General features: G+C 40.1%; 1 protein-coding gene across 3 annotated transcripts in view; it reads right to left on the bottom strand.

Annotated features, from left to right (window-relative positions):
- Positions 1–23,149, bottom strand: part of NR6A1 (nuclear receptor subfamily 6 group A member 1) — a 267,100-nt gene that overhangs the window by 197,778 nt on the left and 46,173 nt on the right. For all 3 annotated transcript variants that reach the window (XM_056540026.1, XM_056540030.1, XM_056540029.1), the window contains exon 2: positions 13,957–13,995. In XM_056540026.1, coding sequence (XP_056396001.1) covers positions 13,957–13,995 — 39 coding nt within the window. The remainder of the gene's footprint in view (positions 1–13,956; positions 13,996–23,149) is intronic.

The following is a 23,149-nucleotide window of genomic DNA, read 5'->3' as shown; positions in this document are numbered from 1 at the left end:
GTTTTATTTGTGTTTAAAAAAAGCTGCCACTGTCTCCCTGCTTGTCCAGAGCACATTTTCCCCCCATCCCTTGCGCAGACTTTGGATTCGTGCTGGCCTGGCAGAAGTCCAAAATCAGGAAATGCAGTGTGGAGTGCTGTGGGGGGTGTGAGCAGCCTTAGCCAATCATACCTCATCTCACACTGAACTGCTCTGGGCTGTGTGTAGCAGAGTGAGGGAGGAAGTTCTCCCGTTTATGGCTTCAGATGATGTCGCGCCTGCTGTGTAACGCCTCTTCCCAGTCTGTGAATCTGAGACTGAGCAAAAAATACAGAGCAATATTAAGGTAGAAAACTAAAAAAATAAAGGCATGGGGTGGTTTATCATGATGGGGGCAATTAACTGGATTATAAAATGTAATAAGATCATGAGAGGTACTCTTTAAAAAGTTAAAGATTGACAACATTTCATGTGACATTACATGTCAATATAATATAAAACTAGGCCTTAAATCTGCATGCTAATGTTTTGCACTATAAAACTATAGCAAAGTAGGGAAACAAAAAAAAAAAAAAGGTAGTATTGGTTTTAGGGAAATATGATTATATATTTTTAAGATTCCCAAGACGCTGTTTTCTTGAGAATAAATCTTATTCCCCCCACTGACCCCTATCTACAAGCAATATGTGAATGGTTTCCAATTGTTTTGAGTATCATACTGTTTACGCTCAATGAATAGAATTAATAATTCAGCCCTTATAAGAAGATGACCTTTATTAGGGTACCAAGTCTTTGCGGTCCAGATATCAAGGGTAAAGCGCTGCTGTGAAACTCCAGGGTTTCTTTTTGTGGAATTCATTTTATAGCTTAATTACACTTGCAAACATAAATCAATTATTTCTCCTGTTTTATGCAACAATGCAGCTCATTCTTATGTGGTGGGTTTCGGGCTCTGAGGTACCAAAAAGCGTTGTTCTTCAGAGTTTTATGACTGTGCAGTAAACACCACTGCTTACAGAAGCTGCCTAAGCATTTGGAGAGGTTATGCTTTCTTGAACTTCCATCGACCTCTGACCGCCCTTGTCCCTCCTCACTGGGTGTTGCGGAGAGGGCAACATCTTCTGCTAGAAATGAACTTCGCTTGAACCTGCGACATAGCATTGGACTCTTGAAGACACCGACCGGAGGAGAAGGTCCTCAACTTTCCCATGTCGTCTTGGGTTATCATTGGGGTTCAGCATGCAGTTTAACTGCGAGGCCATACACGGAAAGAAGGAAGAGTTTGTGCTAAAATTCCTATAATATTGCAATAAAAAGGTCTATATCTGCAATTACCAATATGACAGAGAAGAGGAAATGTACATCCAGAAAGGAAACTATACTTCTTAACCTACATAACATGATATAAATTGTGCGGAATTGGGATAATGTGCATATACTTAAATACACTGGGGCACAACATGTACATAACGTAAATAAGAACTCCCTAACAACGCAGGACATATATCTACCCGCGTCATATCGGGTCGGTCCCGGCAGCCATCAACAGCCGGGACCCGATCGCGGTGATGCCCGGTATTAACCCTTCAGATGCGGCGATCAAAGCTGACCGCCGCGTCTGAAGTGAAACCGAAAGCATCCCAGCAGCTCAATTGAGTTGTTCGAGATGGCCGCGGTGAAATCGTGGCATCCCGAACAGCTTGCAGGACACCAGGAGGATCCCTATCTGCCTCCCGTGTGTCCGATCGCCGAATGACTGCTCCATGCCTAAGATCATGGCAGGAGCACCCGAGCGGCGATAACACTGATCAATGCCATGTTAACGGGGTACTCTGCCCCTAGCATCTTATCCCCTATCCAAAGGATAGGGGATAAGATGTCAGATCGCTGGGGTCCCGCTGCTGGGGCACCTCGCTATCATTAGTGCACAGAGCTAACTTGCTCCGTGCGTAATGACGGGCAATACAGGGGCCAGAGCATCGTTCTGTCACCGCTACGCCCCCTTCTGATGTCACGGCCCACTCCTCAATAAAAGTCTATGGGAGGGGGCGTGGCGGCCATCACACCCCCTCCCATAGACTTGCATTAAGGGGGCGTGCCGTGACGTCAATAGGGGGTGGAGCCGTGAAGTCACGATGCTCCGGCCACTGTATCGCTGGTCATTACGCACAGAGCGAGCATGCTCTGTGAAGTAATGATAGCGGGGTGCCACAGCGGAGATCCCGGAGGTCCCCAGCAGCAGGACCCCGGCGATCTGACATATCCCCTATCCTTTAGATAGGGGATAAGATATCTAGGGGCGGAGTACCCCTTTAATGCATGGCAGTGATCAATGTAGGAAATCAGTGTGTGCAATGTTATAGCCCCCTATGGGGGCTATAACATTGCAAAAAGAAAGTGAACAAAAAGTGTTAATAAATGTGATTTAACCCCCTCCCTAATAGCTTCCAGCTCAGTGAGTGGGTTACATAGTGGTTAAAGCGTTTCACAGGACTAATAGATTTACATTGTGCAGTCACATTACTTTTTGGATTTGCAAGCTGTAGGCCAAAACATTTTTTGGCCTACAGCTTGCAAATCCAAAAAGTAATGTGACTGCACAATGTAAATCTATTAGTCCTGTGAAACGCTTTAACCACTATGTAACCCACTCACTGAGCTGGAAGCTATGTGAGTCAGAATCACCCCCCTTTTCCTATAAAAAGAAAAACTATGTAAATAAAAAATATAAAAATGTGGTATCACCACGTGCGTAAATGTCCAAATCATAAAAATATATCATTAATTAAACCGCATGATCAATGGCGTACACGTAAAAAAAATTCCAAAGTCCAAAATAGCGTATTTTTGCATTAAAAAATGAATAAGAAACGATCAAAAAGTCCGATCAAAACAAATATGGTACCAAAAACTTCAGATCACGGCGCAAAAAATGAGCCCTCATACAACCCTATATGTGGAAAAATAAAGTTACAGGGGTCAGAAGAGAACATTTTTAAACGTATAAACTTTCCTGCATGTAGTTATGATTTTTTCCAGAAGTATGACAAAATCTAACCTATATAAGCAAGATATTATTTTAACTATATGGACCTACAGAATAATGATAAGGTGTAATTTTTACCGAAAAATGCACTGCATGGAAACGGAAGCACCCAAAAGTTACAAAATGAAATTTTATCTTCAATTTTGTCGCACAATGATGATTTTTTTTTCCCGTTTCGCTGTGGATTGCTAGGTAAAATTACTAATGTCACTGCAAAGTAGAATTTGGGGCACAAAAAATAAGCCATAATATAGATTTTTCGGTGGAAAATTGAAAGCGTTATGATTTTTAAAAGGTAAGGAGGAATAAAACGAAAATGCAAAAACTGAAAATGATAAGTCCTTAAGCGGTATCCTTCAGATACACATTATTCATAGTATTTATGAAAGGTGTGTATGCTGTGTTCATATGTATAGACTTACAGCTTCTATGTATGAACAATGTTTTAAGGGATAAGTTTTAGAACATCTGTCACAACTTTATTTTCAAGCTAATCGGCTGGTGGCCCCAAATATAGGTCCATTTGTTGAGCTATTTCTGCATGTAAAACCCAAATCACATTGATACCAGCAGACCCTGTCAATTTTGGCTTTCATTTATCAAGTATTGACACGGTCCGACATTTCTTCAGCATCTTCAACTAGAAGAAAGAAGGAAATCCAACATGTCCAATCCTTTTTATCCCAGCTGGGGAAGCCACTGCCAGAAGAGTGGGTGAGCCATGCATAAGCTAGGAGATCATAACTAAAGATATATAGATGAGTGATCAGGTGCCAGGCAAGGATATAAACATTCTAAATATAATATATAGGTTTAGTAGGAAACATGATGATCAGTGCAGCTAAGCCTCATGTGCAGGGACATATGCTGAGTCATGTGTACCCAAGCCCCTCCATTAATTAAAGGAACAGAGGTTCAAAAGGAAAAGCCCTGAGGCCAAAACACTAAGAAATGTGGACACGCTTTAAGTCCATTCAACAGTATCTTCTGCAACTAAAGTAGGGACACAACTAGAGTAGTCCTATCTTAAATGAAGGCAAAATGACAGTACTGGCTTTGCCTGCAGCTAAGGCACAATGAAGAAAACAATTGACTCCCAACTATTGGCTTAGGCTAATTACAGTATAACAATATATAAATAGGTTTAGATTAGTTGCAAGCACCACAATGCAAGATTCGCATCGACTGTAAAAGTAAAAATATATAAATGGTACATACACACACATAAAATCACATTGTCTGATTTTTAAATAATTTTTTTGCTAATTATGGTGGAAAATAAATTTTTGGTCCCCTGCAAACAAGCAAGATTCCTGGCTCTTACAGACCTGTAACAAATTCTTTAAGAGTCTCCTCTGTCCCCCACTCGTTACCTGTATTAATGGCCCCTGTTTGAACTTGTTATCAGTATAAAAAGACACCTGTCCACAACCTCAAACAGTCACACACCAAACTCCACTATGGCCAAGCCCAAAGAGCTGTCAAAGGACACCAGAAACAAAATTGTAGACTTGCATCAGGCTGGGAAGACTGAATCTGCAATAGGCAAGCAGCTTGGTGTGAAGAAATCAACAGTGGGAGCAATTATTAGAAATGGACATACAAGACCACTAATAATCTCCCTCAATCTGGGGCCCCATGCAAGATCTCCCCTGTGGTCTCAAAATGATCACAAGAACAGTGAGCAAAAATCCCAGAACCACATGGAGGGACCTAGTGAATGACCTGCAGAGAGCTGGGACCAAAGTAACAAAGGCTACCATCAAGTAAGACACTACGCCGCCAGGGACTCAAATCATGCAGTGCCAGACATGTCCCCCTACTTAAGCCAGTACATGTCTGGGCCCTTCTGAAGTTTGCTAGAGAGCATTTTGATGATCCAGAAGAGGACTGGAAGAATGTCATATGGTCAGATGAAACCAAAGTAGAACTTTTTGGTAAAAACTCAACTCGTGGTGTTTGGAGGAGAAAAAATGTTGCGTTGCATCCAAAAAACACCATACCCACTGTGAAGCATGGGGGTGGAAACATCATGCTTTGGGGCTGTTTTTCTGCAAAGGGACCAGGACGACTGATCCGTGTAAAGGAAAGAATAAATGGGGCCATGTATCGTGAGATTTTGAGTGAAAACCTCCTTCCATCAGCAATGGCATTAAAGATGAAACGTGGATGGATCTTTCAGCATGACAATGATCCCAAACACACCGCATGGGCAACGAATGAGTGACTCCGTAAGAAGCATTTCAAGGTCCTGGAGTGATCTCAACCACATCGAAAACCTTTGGAGGGAGTTGAAAGTCTGTGTTGCCCAGCAACAGGCCCAAAACATCACTGATCTAGAGGAGATCTGCATGGAGGAATGGGCCAAAATACCAGCAACAGTGTGAAAACCTTGTGAAGACTTACAAAAAATGTTTGAGCTCTGTCATTGCCAACAAAGGGTATATAACAAAGTATTGAAATGAACTTTTGTTATTGACCAAATACTTATTTTTCACCATAATTTGCAAATAATTTCTTTAAAAATCAGACAATCTTGTTATTTTATGGAATTTTTTTTTCATCATCTTTCTCATAGTTGACGTATACCTATGATGAAAATTATAGGCCTCATCTTTTTAACCTCTTAAGGACGCAGGGCGTACCTGTACGCCCTGCGCCCGGTATTTAAAACACGGTCATGCCGTGGCCCTGCATCATACTGGGTCATTCCCGGGACCCTGGGCTAATAGCGTGCGGCACAAATCGTTGAGACGATCAAAGTTGATCGCCACGTCTAAAACAAAAGTAAAAATTTCCCTGCAGCTCAGTCGCACTGACTGGGAATATTGCGTTAAAATTGCGATGTCCCGATCAGCTAGGACGCGAGCGGAGGTCACCTTACCTTGCTCTGTCGCGTCCAATCGGCGCTTAATTGCTCCAAGCCTGAGCTACAGGCTTGAGCAATCAACCCCCTATAACGCTGATCCATACAAAGCTATGGCTTTGCAGGGATCAGTGTAAAAGATCAGTATGTGAAGTGTTATAGCCCCCATGGGAGCTATAACATGCAAAAAAAAACAAAAAAAAAGTTAAGGTAATTTAACCCGTTCCATAATAAAAGTTTGAATCACCCCCCTTTTCCCATTAAAAAAAAAAGTGTATATAAAAATAAATATATGTGGTATCGCTGCGAGCGGAAATGTCCGAACTATAAAAATATATTGTTTATTAAACCACACGGTCAATGGCGTACGCGCAAAAAAATTCCAAAATAGCTTATTTTTGGTCACTTTTTATATTCTGAAACAATGAATAAAAAGTCTGATCAATACAAAAATGGTATTGATAAAAACTTCAGAACAAGGCGCAAAAAATTAGTCCTCATACCGGCCCGTACGCGGAAAAGTAAAAAAAAGTTATAGGGGTCAGAAGATGAGAATTTTTAACGTATACATTTTTCTGCATGTAGTTATGATTTTTTCCAGAAGTACGACAAAATCAAACCTATATAAGTAGGATATCATTTAACAGTATGGACCCACAGAAGATAAGGTGTCATTTTTACTGAAAAATGCACTGCATAGAAACGAAAGCCCTCAAAAGTTACAAAATGAAATTTTTTCTTCAATTTTGTCGCACAATGAATTTTTTTTCCGTTTCGCCGTGGATTTTTTGGTAAAATGACTAATGTCACTGCAAAGAAGAATTGGTGGTGCACAAAAATAAGCCATAATATGGATTTTTATGCGCAAAATTGAAAGTGTTATGATTTTTAGAAGGTGATGAGGAAAAAATTAAAATGCAAAAACGGAAAAACGCTGAGTCCTTAAGTGGAAGAACTTGCACAATTGGTGGCTGAATAAATACTTTTTTGCCCCACTGTATATGTGTGTGTGTATATATATATATTATATATAACATATACGAGTAAGATGATATGAGCTCTCACAAGAGAGAACAGAAAGAGCTAATTATGGCACTATTATGTTAGCATATTTACATCCTTACATGTGTTACATGCCACCCTATAGGTAGGACCCCACTGTAGATAGCTTGAACCCTATAGGTAGGACATTTCCTGTTAATAGCTTGAACCCTATAGGTAGGATCCCCCTGTAAATAGCTTGCCCTGTGTATGTAGGACACCCCTTTAAGTAGTATGGCTTTAATGGGTAAGATCCCCATGTGGGGGGGGGGGGAGAGAGAGAGAGAGAGAGAGAGAGAGAGAGAGAGAGGGGGAGAGAGAGAGAGAGAGAGAGAGAGAGAGAGAGAGAGAGAGAGAGAGGGGAGAGAGAGAGAGGGGGGAGAGAGAGAGAGGGGGAGAGAGAGAGAGGGGAGAGAGAGAGAGGGGAGAGAGAGAGAGGGGAGAGAGAGAGAGGGGAGAGAGAGAGGGGGGGAGAGAGAGAGGGGGGAGAGAGAGAGGGGGGAGAGAGAGGGGAGAGAGGGGGGAGAGAGGGGGGGGAGAGAGAGGGGGGAGAGAGAGAGGGGGAGAGAGAGGGGGAGAGAGAGGGGGGGGGGGGAGAGAGAGGGGGGATAGAGGGAGGGAGAGAGGGGGGGCGGGAGAGAGAGAGAGAGAGAAAACCAGAAAGATAAAGAAGAAACAGAAATATAAAGAGACAAAGAAAGGGGGGGAAAGAGTGAGAGATTATCAAAAAGATATAGGCATATAAGAGTAAGATAGAGCCACGCACGAGTCTTATGCAAAAGATGACCCAGTAACAGAAGAAAATATTTAACTTAAGTGAATGATTTGTCCAATCTGTACTAACCTAAATGATCATGGTCAAATGCACAATGGTTATTCTGGTTAACCATGATTCTATAAAGCAACAACTTTATTTAGCACACTAATTTTTTATAACGATAAAAAAAAAATCCATGTTATCAGAGCAATTCATATTAGTTTTACTGTAATATCCAGTGCATGAAGAAATCCCCCATTCCCAGCATAAGTGATGTTCCTTCCACTAGACATGTAACTGGATGGCTGCATGGAAGTTCTTGTGACAGTTCACAATGCATTGTTGCACTTAATTTATCCACCAACAGTCACAAGGGTCATGAGTTCAACCTTTCATTAGCCGGATTATACATTGATGCCTACAATGTTTAGGAAGCCTATTCAGTATGAGGAAACTTTTACTGGACATCTTTGTCATCTATAATTTATTGGGGGCTTAAAGCATTTTAATTCCACAGGACATCTACTGAAATTAAAGCATATTGTGAACGGTGAATTAAATCTCTACCCAGTTACATGGGGTATAAGAAAAGAGGCAGAAGCATAGCTAACCAGAACCTGATGACTAATACACATTGTCAATATCCCAAAACAGTCATCTATCAAGTGCCACAGGGTATAAACAGCAGTATCTTCAAGAAGAGCTTCAATAAAACAGTAAAAGACCATATAAACTATCTAGACAGGTAGTTTAACATTGCCAGATTTGCAGGAGACTGGAATAGGGTTAGGCCGGCTACATTGGTAGTTACCAAGCTTTTGCATTAAAGAGATATTAATAAAAAGGTCAACCTGTTTTTTTAAAGTATAAGAAGAAAGTGGCATTAGTATTAGGTTTATACTGTAGTTAAAGTGTTACTGTTTAGAATTAGTAGTACATGGATCAAACTTGCAGTAGGGGTGGTAAAAATGTAAATCACAAAGAATTGTTCACATGCACTCACCATAAACACAGATCTAGATCAATCTGACTATTAATATTTATAAAATAAAAAAATAAAAAATAAATACAAATAGAGGCAACTAGATGGATAACATGGTCACCAAAGTTCCTACAAGAAAAAGAGGTGTTGGTCAAATGTGCTAATACTTACAGTAAGAACAGCTTAGCTCTTTTCATTAAGGATTATGGTTGATTGATAAATCTGTCTACTTACAATGGACAATTGGGCAGGTGGCTCAAAACAAGGGATAAAAAGGAAACACTCCCGTGGTCAGGGTGGGCCAGATGTGACTGATCACTACTGTCTTCTTAAGCATGTTATTACTGGTAATGACTAACTACTAGTTACTTATACATAACCATTTAGAATGTTTCTCGGCCAAATCTGATGAATACAACTAATCTTTAAAGTTCAGGACCATTACTTTAATATTGAAGGTCATTCTATAGACTTATGTAAATATGTCTGAAATGACTATAGCTCTCACAAACTACAACTCAAGGGAAAGGTGTTAGTATTACTACACAAACATACACCATTCTATGTACAGGTATTACATCTACATAGTAAACTACAGATTATGCATTTGGAAATAGTAAAAGCAAAAAAACGGATGAATCATTTATAGTACATAAAAGCATAATTTATGCCAGATTTGACTCGTCTTGACCCATTAAAATTGTTAACATAAGAAGGGTTTGAAGTTAAGCCTAATACTTCTTTATCTTTCTTCTTTGCACCAGATGTCAAACACCGAGTGCTTCGAAATAAGCAGAAGTGTACACAGATCAATAGGGGGCCATCTTCACGTCTTTCCAAAATGACCAGTGAAGCTAAATTAGATTGGGAGATCACATGGGTGCCAAGTGGACCTCTCCAATTAGGTTTTCTTCCAACATCTGCTGTCAGGTCAGGGGTGTGGATCCAAAACATCATGGCCCCTGCCCCTGGCTTACCAATTTCAACTTAAAGTTTTAAATTACACCATATCCTGAATACTTTTATTTTTTCCATTTTCTGGACAAGGTTTTGGGAATGTGATATATTGGGAAACCGCAGAGATAAAAGGTATACAAAGTGTTCAACATTTTCACATTTTGCTATTTTGCAGACTTAATTAAAAAATATTTTCCTCCATAATTTTGCACTCAATATACCATAATGACAATATAAAAATCTAATTTTAGAAATTGATGCAAATTTATTAAAAATGAAAAAAAAAATATTTTGCATGGATATAACTATTCAGACCCTTTACTTTGACACATAAAACTCATCTCTAGGGCTTCCCATTTCTCTTGATCATCTTGGAAATGTTTCTACACCTTGACTTGTTTTGGAAAGACACAGTCGTGTCTTTATAAGGTCTCACAGCTGACAATGCATATTAGAGCAAAACCATCAGGTGGAAAGAATTGCCTGTACAGCTCAAAGACATGCTTGTATGGAAACCCAGATCTGGAGAAGGGAGAGAAAAAAAAAAAAAAAAATTATATATATATATATATATATATATATATATATATCTATCTATATCTATATCTATCTATCTCCAAATAGGCAGCAGCACACACGAGGTAGGTGAAAAAACATAGCAAAATTTATTGCATCATCATACCAGTGTACAGAGAACAACGTTTCTGCGGCCTCTCGCCGCCATTTTCAAGCCCAAATAAGTGACCCTCCATGTGGGTTATATACACACACAAAAAAAAATATATAGTATACACACACCTGTTGCACTGGAATTTTCCAAGAGCATAGTAGCCTCCATAACTCTTAAATAAAAATAAAAAAAAAGGTTTGCAACAATAAGGACTCTTCCTAGCCTTCCTGGCCAGCTGACCAATGTAGATAAGAAGAGCTTTGGTAGGAGCGATGACTAAGAACACAATGGTCACTCTGGCTGTGCTCCAAAAATCCTGTGTAAAGATGGGTCAACCATCACTGCAGCAGTACACAAATCTGAGTGACAAGAAATAAGTCTTTCTTTAGTAAAAGATAAATGAAAATTTGCCTGGAGTTTGCAAAAAAAGCACCTAAAGGACTCTCAAACTTTAATAAAAAAAGAATTATCTGGTCTAATGAAACCAAAACTAAACATTTTGGCATCAATTTGTCATGTCTGGAGAAAACCAGACACTGCTTATAAGCTACCCAATACCATCCCTATAGTGAAGCATGATGGGGCAGAATCATACTATGGGGGTGTTTTTCAATGGCTGGGTCAGGGAGACTGGGCAAGGTTGAGAAAAAAGTTGAATAGAGAAAACAAAGTACAGAGATATTTTTTATTGAAAACCTGATCCAGAGTGCTCTGAACCTCAGACTAAGCTGAAGGTTCACCTTCCAACAAGACTATGACCCTAAGCACACAACACAGGAGCGGCCTAGGGACAACTCTGAATGTCCTTGAGTGGATCAGCCAGAGCCCTAACTTGAGCCCAGTCGAGGATGTCTGGAGAGACCTTAAAATGTCTTCCAACGATTGTTTCCAACCAACCTGATTTAGGGGATCTGCAGCGAAGAATGGCAGAAAATCAGTAAATTCATGTGTGCAAACCTTGTGGCCTTGTCCCCAAGAAGATTAGAAACTGTAATCACCATCAAAGGGGCTTTAAGTAGGTACTAAGTAAAGGGTCTGTAATATTCTGATTTCACTTTGTCATTATGGGGTGAAACTTGATAAGTACATGGTTAAAACCTAAAATAAGATAAACTATATATATTGTACACATATACCAGACATATTAAAACCACAGAATGTGAGATACAGTATAGAGTAGTTAAACCCAGCTGAAAGTGTTACACTTATAAATAAGTATCAGTGATTTGCAGCTTTTGTAGAGGAATCTTTTATATCGAAAGAATTCAAAATTATGTCTGATTTAAAACTTCCGACGAAGTGCTATGGCTCTTGGATTCTGAAGATTACACAAACATGATGCTACACTTTGAAATGTGAGTCACTCTGGTCATGTGCTCTACGCATAGGTTTAGTCATGCCCTCTTCTGCTTGTGGCATTTTAGGATTTTCTAAGCAACAGATAAGGTGTTCACCCATGAACTCTGCAAGAGGCATATCCTTGTCTGCATCCATTCATAAACATCCACTTCATCCTCCTGCTTGGACTTGCCTCTGGGCCATGTTAAAGAATCTGCAAAATGTCAGAATATCTGGAATCTAGGACAAAGTTTTCAAATGCTTTGTCAGAAAAACATAACACTTGGATCTAAGTCATAACTTGACTTGGGCTTTTTTGATGGTACTTATACTGATGCTTTTATTTTAACAATCTAATGAAGAATTTTTGGGGGCAGATTACTCTGTCTAGGTGACAAGCAGTTTTTTAATCCATATTGAGATTTAAAATAACTAAAAAATGTTTGTTTTACGTCTTAAGTATAATAAAAATGGAAGTTTTGCATACAGTTTGGTACTTTTTTGGGATGAACAATGTTCCAAAAGGCATAACAAAATATATAAATATTTCAGAAGATTTTTGCCTATAAAATTGACCTTTTCTGAGGCTGAAAACACATCCCCAAAAATGGGGCACATTTACTTAATATAGCATTTTAGTTTGAACTTGATTCCTTTGCAACAAGACGTTTCCAATTGAGAATTTATTAACATTGCATGTGCCAGACAGGTGTCCTATAGCACCTATCTGTGCCGCTATACATGCAAGAGGAAAATCTTACAGGCTAAATATACCGTATATGACCTATGGGCTGGTTTAGTTTAGTACAGAATTCAGTGACAGAAAATGGCATTAGAATAGACCAAACAGAGGTGCACACTTGTCCTAAACAAAAACACACCCATTTTTACAAAGAACAAACTAATGTGGCAAGAAAGATGCAGTATTCTTTTAGGAGCACAGCAACATAAATAAGCCCCAAAAAGGACATTAAAGTACATCAAGCACAAGTCCCAAATAACATAATAAATCTGCCCAATCATCTGCAGTCTTGTTATAGTCTGGATACCCTCGATTTCAGAATTTTAATATAAAAGGGGTTCTCCACTTTGGACAATTCCAGTAAATCACAGTATGTGCCATTGCTTGGCCACCCGGAAACAAGCTGTAACCTGTAGTGGAAGCATCAGTCAATTTTCCTGCAGTGACAGGAGGAATTATGCATTACACATGCTCCTTAGCATCAATGGGATGTCAACAAGATACAAGAACATAGGTCCTTCAGAGCAACTTTCCACTTTCCCAGCTAAGAAATGCAAGCCACAAATGGCGGATGACCCTCTGTTAAATCAGAATGCCCTAATAGTTTGTTTCTCTGGTGAATACATTTTGCAAATATTGGTACAAGCTTCATATGAACAAAAACTTCTTATAATACTCTATTTAAAAGTAGCTGTGGCTAAGCAGGAGGGGGCATGGCCTCCAGTGGTCACAAATTACAACACAAAATACAGGTTTTCAAGTAGTACAGTTGTGTGAAATATACCGCACAACTAAATGTGTATTCATAATTTAAAGGGGTATTCCACTGGAAAACATTTTTTTTTTTTTATAAACTGGTGCCAGAAAGTTAAAACAGATTTGTAAATAACTTCTATTACAAAATCTTAATCCTTCCAGTACTTGTCAGCTGCTGTTATGATCCACAGGAAGTTATTTTCTTTTTAAATTTCCTTTCTGCCTCACCACAGTGCTCTCTGTTAACACCTCTGTCCATCTTAGGAACTGAGTAGGAGCAAGTCCCCATAGAAAACCTATCCTGCTCTGGACAGTTCCTAAAATGGACAGAGGTGTCAGCAGAGAGCACTGTGGTCAGACAGAAATGAAATTCAAAAAGAAAAGTGGACTGTGGATCATAACCACAGCTGATAAGTATTGGAAGGAGTTAAGATTTTTAAATATAAGTAATTTACAAATCTGTAACTTTCTGGAAACAGTTGTTTAAAAAAATAAAAAAAATGTTTTCCAGTGGAGTACCCCATTAAAGGGAATGCACATTGATAGAAGAATTATAGCATTGATGTAAACTGTAGAGCTACATCACCAGTGTTTTATGGACAACAAAGTTGGAAACATTAGATTTACTGAAGAAAAACTGTGAAAAACTGTAAATGATACTAAGGTATTCAGAACCTATTGTGGCCCTATATTATAGCATGATCATTGTGAACACTGGAAATTTCAGTTTTCTTTTCTTTTCTACATTATTAGGAATGTCAAACAAAGAAGACAAAATATACATGATCTATTCTAGAACATTAGTTATTTCACAAAACTTACCAGCTTGTTCATTCTCTTCAGGAATGTCCTTATAAAATCCTAGAAAATACATGGAGAACTACTTTAGTGACAACACCACATAAAGACTGCTAAATATGGGTACAATACTCCTATCTGTATAAGATGTAAATGGGCTGTCTAGAGATAAAAAATAAAACCTAAAAAAAAAAAAAATAAGGAATACTTAATGTCTAATGCCCTGACACTGTTATGGCGGTGCCTGGGTTCCCGCTCCTCACTGCCCTCTTGTGATGTCCTCACATGCAGGAAAGGCCTGCTTAGCCAATCAGTAGGTGGTACACAGTTTTGGTCACCACAGTTTTGGAGTAGCAGCCACCAAGGCACCTACTGAACATCAGTGATGGTGGAATCAGGCAGGTGAGTATTGGCTATTTTCACTGAACAACCTCTTTAAAAAGGTGATAGACAAATAGCACCAGCTCACCGTTCAATCAGATGTACAGGGAACGCCTTTAATTGCCGGGAGCTTGGAAAGGAGTGCCGGGCCACATTCTCGGGTCAGACTGATAGCATAGAAGGTAGGTGATCCAGCTCCACAAAAGTATATTAAAATGTCAAATTTTTCATTTTGATCCATTAAAACATCACATATAGAAAAGAAAATAGTGCTCCAGTAAGATAAAACAACGCCAACACATTTTAAACGGTCAGGTTCTTAATCATGGCATCAGTTAAAATTGCAACTACCAGGTCATAAATAATAGTGATCGTCTAGACATGAATAGATCAGGAGGTGGTACTGATGTATTCATGTCTAGAGGATCACTATTATTTAAGACCTGGTAGTGGCATTTCAACTTATGCCATGATTAAGAACCTGACTGTTTGAAACATGTTGACGTTTCTCCAAAAACTGCTCTACATCTGTCCTCAGGTTGGGTGTGATTTTACAATTTGGCTCCATTCACTTCAATGTCTGAAAGAAATTAGCTCTGTTTTCCTATTCCTGGATAACCCCTTTAATATATTTTGGTGGAACTGGATCACCTACCTTCTTTAAAAAGGTACTTGTACATGTACAAGAACCAACTTATCTGAATGAAATCTGTCTTATCTGCCAGGAAAAAAAAAAATTCTTAAATAGCCACTGTCATTTGCAAAATGATGACAAGCAGGGCTCCGTGCACTGATGACAAGCAGGGCTCCGTACACTGATGACAAGCAGGGCTCCGTACACTGATGACAAGCAGGGCTCCGTACACTGATGACAAGCAGGGCTCCGTACACTGATGACAAGCAGGGCTCTGTGCACTGATGACAAGCAGGGCTCCGTACACTGAGGACAAACAGGGCTCCGTACACTGAGGACAAACAGGGCTCTGTACACTGAGGACAAACAGGGCTCTGTACACTGAGGACAAACAGGGCTCTGTACACTGAGGACAAACAGGGCTCTGTACACTGAGGACAAGCAGGGCTCTGTACACTGAGGCTCTAAGACACCCCCTCAACTCACACAGCAGGATAATTGACCAGCCAGGAACCTCCGCAGAGTCCTGCTTGTCCCGCCCTCACTTACTGTATTTTGACTCTGCACACAGGCAATAGCTGCAGGGACAAGTCAGCATTTCCCCCCCCCAAAAAAATACATATATTTTTTACTAATCTATATTACAAATATACATATAGAAGGAGATTTATCAAGCTCCATAGTAGATTTTTTTGTGGTAAAAAAGTCGCACGTATGAGTTTTCTATACATACTGCGACTATTTTGCTTATTCCAAAGCACATTTTTGAAATCTACTTACATAGTAATTTTAATTTTTTGTACTTTGCAGCGGTCATGTATTTATCAAATGCGAAAGTCGCTATTTATGAAGAAAAAAGTTTCATCTCCATTTAAAAGTCGCATATGTATTCCAGGTCCCACCTGGCTTACAGAAAGTGCATACCTCTGCAGAAAAGGAAATTAACACCCACAACTGTTCTTGTTCTGCATCATGAAACAAAGCTACTACATTAATGTTAATCATAGAAAAAAATTATGATGTAACTATTAACTCTTAATTTTAAGGTTGAAAATACACACTGCACACCTTGTTAATTTTAGTGTCAAAAGATATATTTATTGAAAGCAAGGAAACGGTACAGAGAAGTACATTGCAATCATAGTTAAACAGTATAAAAATACATACAACTAGTTTTGAACCTGATGTAGTCTCATCGTAGATAACAACTGGCAAAAATGCCAACCAACTGGGGCCAGGATCAGTGGAACACCTTGTTAATTTTAGGACATGTACATGCTGGCATACCCACTGAATTTAAAAAATGTATGTTGTGTTAAAATAGAATAAAGCACAAAATAAATGTTTAAGAATTTTTACAGACTATGTAAATAACCCATATGTGGCACTAAAATTTTCCCCTTAAAAAAATAAAGAAACACCCATTGTAATACAGCTTCATGCACATTTTGGGGTGGGTAACGTACCGAGCCATTTATTTTTTTTTTTTTTTTGTGGCTTCATTATTGTTTATGTGCCTGTTGGTGCTGCGCTGGCTTCCTTCCTGACGTAAACTCCGACCTCAGCGCAGCGATGCAAGACTCCGCCCACCAACGTCACAAAATGCGGGCACAAAATTAAACAAAAAAGCCTCCAGAGTACAGATATTCATGGTGTGGCATAGTATGTATTTAATATTTTTTTTTATTTCTGAGGAGGGTGGATGGGTTGTTGCAGGATAGTTGGAGTGCAGCTATTTAGTGCCAGGCAGGTCAGTCAGGGTGTCACCCGATGCGGTACGCCACCCCATCACTCTCTAGTAACGCTACTGGTAATAAATTGTAGATAAAGAACTTCGGCTACTAACATAAGGGAAAATTTTCTGCTTAAAAATATGCTTTTGTAAGCGGGTTTCCCAGGTTTTTCTTATGTGCCATTTATTTATCAAGGATGTGCGACTATTTGATAAAATAGGTAGTTTGTAAGCAAAAGCAAGTTTAAAAAAAAATTGTCATCTGAAAAGAAAGATAAATCTCCTTCATAAATGTTCTTGTCTATGTTATATAAAACATTTTTGCACATGACAGGTGCACATTAAACTATCTGCCAATCACAATGTTTATAGTTCCTAAGCAGCATCTATAAGACAACTCCATCTTTAGTTTCACCAACAGCTAAGGCTCCTTTCACACTATACATTCATCCATTTTTAAAGATCCGTTATATGTTCCTTTATGAAAACCCTGAAAATTGGCCGTTGAACGGCCGTTAAAAAAATCCCCTAATAGTCTGTGGGATTGTTACATTATCAGTTTTAACTCGTTATAGCCCATTATTAATAACGGACGTTAATTTGTGACAGGAGATAAAACAGAAGAAATAGTGCATGCATGTTTCATAAGGGAACATACAACAGATCTTTAAAAACGGATGAATGTATAGTGTGAAAGAGCCTAAGCCTCTTGGCTACACCGTAAATATGCAGGCAGGAAAAAAAAAAAAAAAAACAATGAAAGCAGCTGAAGAAGTTACATTATTTATACTCTTAAGTCACAGAAACTTATATATAGTGCAATATTTCAATCTAGGAAATCAGTGATTTCCAAACAATGTGTCTCTAGATGTTGCAAAACTACAATTCACAGCATGCCTGGACAGTCTTCGGCCCTGCTTGTCCTCAGTGCACAAATCCCTGCTGACATTTCCTGGGCCAGGTCTAGAACATGGTTGGGGTTAAAAGGATAAAAAGAGAAGTAAAGTGAAGGGGCAACAAAAAGGTTTTAACCCCTTAAGGACCAATGCAAATAAACCTGTACGCCCCTGAAAGACCAGGCCTGTTTTTTTCAAATCGGGGATGTCTGTCTTTATTAGAGAATAACTCTGGTAACGTTTTGCCAATCACGATAATTCTGACATTGTTTTTTTGTCACAAGTTGTCCTTTATGTACATAGTAAAAGTAAGCCGATATCATTTGTAGTTTTTTTTTTACAATGCAAAAAATCATGAAATTTTTACAAAAAATTATGATTTTTTGCTATTTTAACACTAATAGGTTGCATATATTTATACTTACTGACCAAATAGTTTATGAAACTTATACTTTCAGATGTCTACTTTATTTTGACATCATTTTTTTTGTTTTTAATTAACATTTTAAATTAGTTAGAAGCCTAACAATTTAACTTGAAATTTTGAAAATTTTGAAAATTTGAAAAGTAATTTTTTTTATGTGCTATGCAAGGTTTGCAGAAATTAAAAGGTAGTAGAACATAGGAACACCACCCCAAATGACCCCATTTTAAAAACAGTTTTCACTAGCAGGCAGCATATCAGGACGTGCCTCTCAGGCAATACCCAGGGCAGACCTGGGGGTCTTTGTAGGATCCCCGGCAGCCCAGGTATGCAGCAGCACCCCGCGATCGCGATGCGGGGTGCTGCAGGAGAGACAGAGGGAGCCCCCTCCCTCTGTCAGAACTCCTTACAGCGCGCGGTCACTTCTGACCGCGGCTGTAAGGGTTAAACTGTCCTTAGGATAGGGGATAAGTTGTTCACCACTGGGTTCACCACTGGACTACTCCTTTAAAGAAGGTGAGGAGGAAAAAACGAAAAGTGCAAAAATGGAAAAACCCTGAGTTCCTAAGCGGTTAAGAGACTTTGCTCAGTTTCTCTTCTGCATTGTTATGCAAGCTTTCACATATAGCCCAGGCTTTGAAGTCAGAGGACCTGGGTGGTGGCTGTGTCTCCAGTCCTTATCTCTAGTCTCCTGAAGACACTCTAAACTGATTTACGACCAAGATAATTATTGACCTGATAATGGTGGACACCCAGTCCCTCTCCACTGGAAAAAAAATGGTGAATTATACAGATAATTGTATTTCTTGGAAGTCTCCATGACAGCACCCTGAGATTGCCTCCGCCTAATTGGGACAGGAAAAACACCTGAGCGTTTAAAACCCCACCACTTCCTCTCCATTCCCAGTGTATTACAAAGAACACGAGTAGAAAAGGAAAAAAGTGATCACGAAAGGACCAAACCAAAAAGAAAAGTAAACCAAAAAGAAACGTAAACCATTATGGGTGCTGTCATGGAGACTTCAAAGAAATATAATTATCAGTGAGTATAATTCACCATTTCCCCTGTCGTCTCCAAGACAGCACCCTGAGAGAAATACCAAAGAATAGTATTTTAGGAAGGGAACACAGCACTCAAGTTAGTTTGAGGATAATTTTATCATCCCTGACCGTAAAGAAAGGCTGTAAGGTAGAGATGGCCTGAATCTCACTGACTCTATGTTCAGATGTTATTGCTACCAAAAATACAGTTTTTAAGGTAAGGCATTTAATAGAGATGGACTCTAATTGCTCCAAGGACTACATTAAGGTTCCAAGGAGGACAGAGGTTCGTAATCCTAGGCCTAAGCTTTTCAGTGGCTTTAATAAACCTAGAAACCCAACAGTCATCTCCTAATTTAATTTTGAAGAGCACTGGAAGCTAAAACCTGAACCTTTAAAGTACTTTGAGAGAGAGATAGATCAAAGCCATCCTGTAGAAAATTAAGTATATCAGGAATGTTAGGAGAGTCAAGTGAAAAAGAAGACCCACACCAAGAAATGTATTTTTTCCAAACCTTATAATAGATTTTATATGTGGAAGGTTTGCGACTGGCTAGCAGGGTGTTAATTACTTTTTCAGAAAAACTCTTCCTTACTAGCAGGAGCTTCTCAGTTTCCAGGCCGCTACGCTGAGGGTATGAACCTGACTGTGCTGAATCAGACCCTGGGTAAGTAGATCTGGACAAGGAGGGAACAGTATTGGATCCTCCAGGCTCAGATTTTAGAAGAGGAAACAAATTACTTTTGGGCCAAACAGGGGCGATCAGGATTAACATACAAGAGTGGATCATCAGTTTGTGTAGTACTCTGTGGATTAGGGCTATTGGGGGGGTGGGGGGTAAAGGCATATCCCAGGCTGAAAGACCAGTCTTGCACTAAAGCATCCACTGCCAATGGAGTCTCTGGGATTCAGAGAGAAGAATCTTCTCACTGTGATTTTTCTTGGAAGCAAACAAAATCTAAGGTAGGCCCCAGGTGCTGATTATTGACGAGAATGCTAGAGTCCATTCCCCCAGATCTATGAAGTGCCGGCTTAGAAAATCTGCTCTGATGTTCCATATCCCCCTGAGATGTACGGCTGAGATGGAAAGCACTTTTTGTTCTGCCCAACAGAATATTTGACCTGAGACTGACTGAAAGGCTGAGTGGCGAGTCCCCCCCCCCCCCCCCCCCCGATGACGAATGAATGCCACTGCAGTCGTGTACAAACTTGATCCTGTAGATTTTGGATCTCTTCGCTGGGAAGGAAGGACTGTTGGGCTACTGAATCCAAGAGGATTCCTAAAAAAAAATAAAAAATCTTCCTGCAACTTGGTAGTAAGTCTGATTTCTCTAGGTTCAGGATCCAACCGAGATCCTGAAGAACCTGAGCAGTTCTTTTTATATGTTCCTTCAGATAATGAATAGAGTCCCCCACAATCAATATTTATCAGCTAGATATGGAATTACAAGAATTTTCGCCTTCCTGAGAATAGCCACCACGTCCGCCATAATTTTTGTGAAAATGTAGGGGGCCGAGGAGAGCCCAAAGGGCAGATAGTCAATATGAAAGTGGCGGAAAAGATTGGGAGTCTTTGTGAATAGGTAGGTGGTAGTAAGCATCTCCAAGGTCCAATGTGGCCATGACTGCCCCGCTTTTTATTAGGTGAATGACTGACCTCACTGTTTCTATCTTGAACTTTCAATAGTTTACTAGTTTGTTCAAGGGTTTCAGATTGATGATAGTCCTGAATTTCCCATTTGGCTTCTTGACTAGAAAAAGAGCCTCTCTGGTATTTTGGTACTTCTATTACTTCCCTTAATCCTAATAGATCCTGGACTCCCTGGAAAATTAAAGCTAGGGGACCTGGGGATTGGTTGGTTAGCACAAATCTTGGGGAGGGGAAAATTCTATCTGGTAACCCCCCCGGAATTATGTGGACTTTCCAAGGGTTGGGAAGCATTGATTCCCAAATGGGGGCGAAGGATTTGGACTTTCGTGGATGTAGAAGGGACCGCCTGACTAGAAGAAGAGGATTTAGCAGCTTGGATTTCAAACTGAATCATCAGTCAAGGTCAGTAGTCTCTTCAGAGACCATAATAAAGGTGATGATAATGTGAAGACACATGAGGCTCCTTATTACAAATTAAACATTTCTTAGCCATTTTGTTTTCACTGAAACCATTTTGTTTTCAAGGAGTATCCTATTCTCCCTAAAAAAATTAAAGGGAGGAAAGGAACAGACATAAGTCCTGAAGATAGGCCAGGGTACAAAAAACCCTATAGGCCTTTATTACTCACGGTTCCTTGGATCTGCACGGTATCAACCTCAGGGGTCTTGACCAGTGAAGACATAGTAGAAACAGCAACTGTAGCAGCAGCAAGAATGTCAGGCTGTGACAGATGACACCGTGAATGGAAAGATCACAGAGGTTTGAGACCCACACGGTAAATAACCACAGCAAGGGAGGAGCAGCAAGAAGTACTCACAGGAGTGCTTGTTGTGAGGTATAGGAAGCGGTAACAGTAGCAAGAGTGGCAGCGGCAACAACAGCTTTAGTGGCAAGGGAGTCTTAATGTCTCAATACAGAGCTTACTCCAGAGAAAACACCCGCTGCCATCCTCCGGTCTCCTTTATACTAGGGATCGACAGATTATCGGTTTGGCCGATATTATCGGCCGATATTCACAATTTTGGACGTTATCGGCAATTGCCAATAATCAGATAATGCCCCGCCCCCACCGCAACGCCCCCCCCCCCCCATTGTCTCCACCATCCCCAGTTTTATAATTACCTATTCCCTGGGCCCGGGGTCCCCGCTACTTCTGGCTCCTGCGGCGTCCTGCGTTACGCTGTGCACACAGTGACAGCTCAGGACGCCGCAGGAGCCAGAAATAGCGTGGACCCCGGAACAGGTAATTATAAAACCGGGGATGAGGGAGGCAATGGGGCAGCGGCGTTGGTTGGACTAAGGACCGGCAGGGGAGAGTAGCGGGCGGCACCAGTCTCTGGCTAGAGGATTTAGGGGGGGGGGGGGGGGGTTGGCTTCATTAGGTCCCCAGGACAGGCAGGGGGAGAGAAGTGGGCGGCAGCGGTCTCTGGCCCCACCAAAGCCGCTGCAGTTCATTGATTTAAAGCGATGTCGGTCGATCCCTATTTTATACTAAAATTTTGAAATCCCACCTCCACTCTGCCCGGGGGCGACGTCAGACGCAATACACGCGGCCGGAAGTGACCCCCCCAGAGGACTCCATCGTCACCGGAATTAACCAGGTATTAACCTGGTAAGTAGAAATAATAATAAAATTAAGGGAATAAAGAAAAATATATACATACTCCCCAAGCAGGAAAAAGGATCTCCTGCACTCTCAGAGTTCCTTCCCGAATAGGGACAGGAAAAACACTGGAAATGGAGAGGAAGGGGTGGGGTTTTAAACTCTCAGGTGGTTTTCCTGTCCCAATTAGGTGGAGGCAATCTCAGGGTGCTGTCATGGAGACAACAGGAGAAATGAGGGCTATAGAAATCTGTCATAAAAAGCTAATGCTTTTCCAATATTTTCTCTGGACATGAAGACTTTATTTTTTTTACGACGACAGCTATTGACATCAGAGGCAAATGTATCATGTTTTATGGTAAAATATGGTTTTGGCCATTCTCACGATCTACCGGAGTAGATCATCATAAATTTTCATTTACTCACATAGGTAAAATCCCTAAGGTCATCATCTGAACGCAAACATAATAAAAGTGTGTAAATAGATACACTGTACAAATATAACATGGCAGCAATACTTTATAGCCTGGGGGTATTATGAAACCTAAGAAGTAATGTTTGAAATCCCACTAGCTCATAAAGAACACCGAGTGAATGGGATACAATTTTATTATTTGCAACACTATAGCGCACATTATCTCTATTGCTATCTTGGATAATATAAATGCATGTTACACGCACTCATATCTATGCAAAGCGAGGGAAATTTTTGACAAATGACTAAATCAATAAACACACTTCAGGTACAGTCACACGATTGTAACTCCCAGTGGGTAACCGCTGTGAATTATGATCGCGTTAACATAGCCCATGTGTGTGTATTAGAGTAGTTATGCTACCATTCACACCATTC

The sequence above is a fragment of the Hyla sarda genome, chromosome 9 (assembly GCF_029499605.1).
Source record: "Hyla sarda isolate aHylSar1 chromosome 9, aHylSar1.hap1, whole genome shotgun sequence".
NCBI classification, from domain to species: Eukaryota; Metazoa; Chordata; class Amphibia; order Anura; family Hylidae; genus Hyla; species Hyla sarda.
Note: the sequence above shows the minus strand (reverse complement) of the source record. Positions and strands in the feature narration are given on the sequence as shown.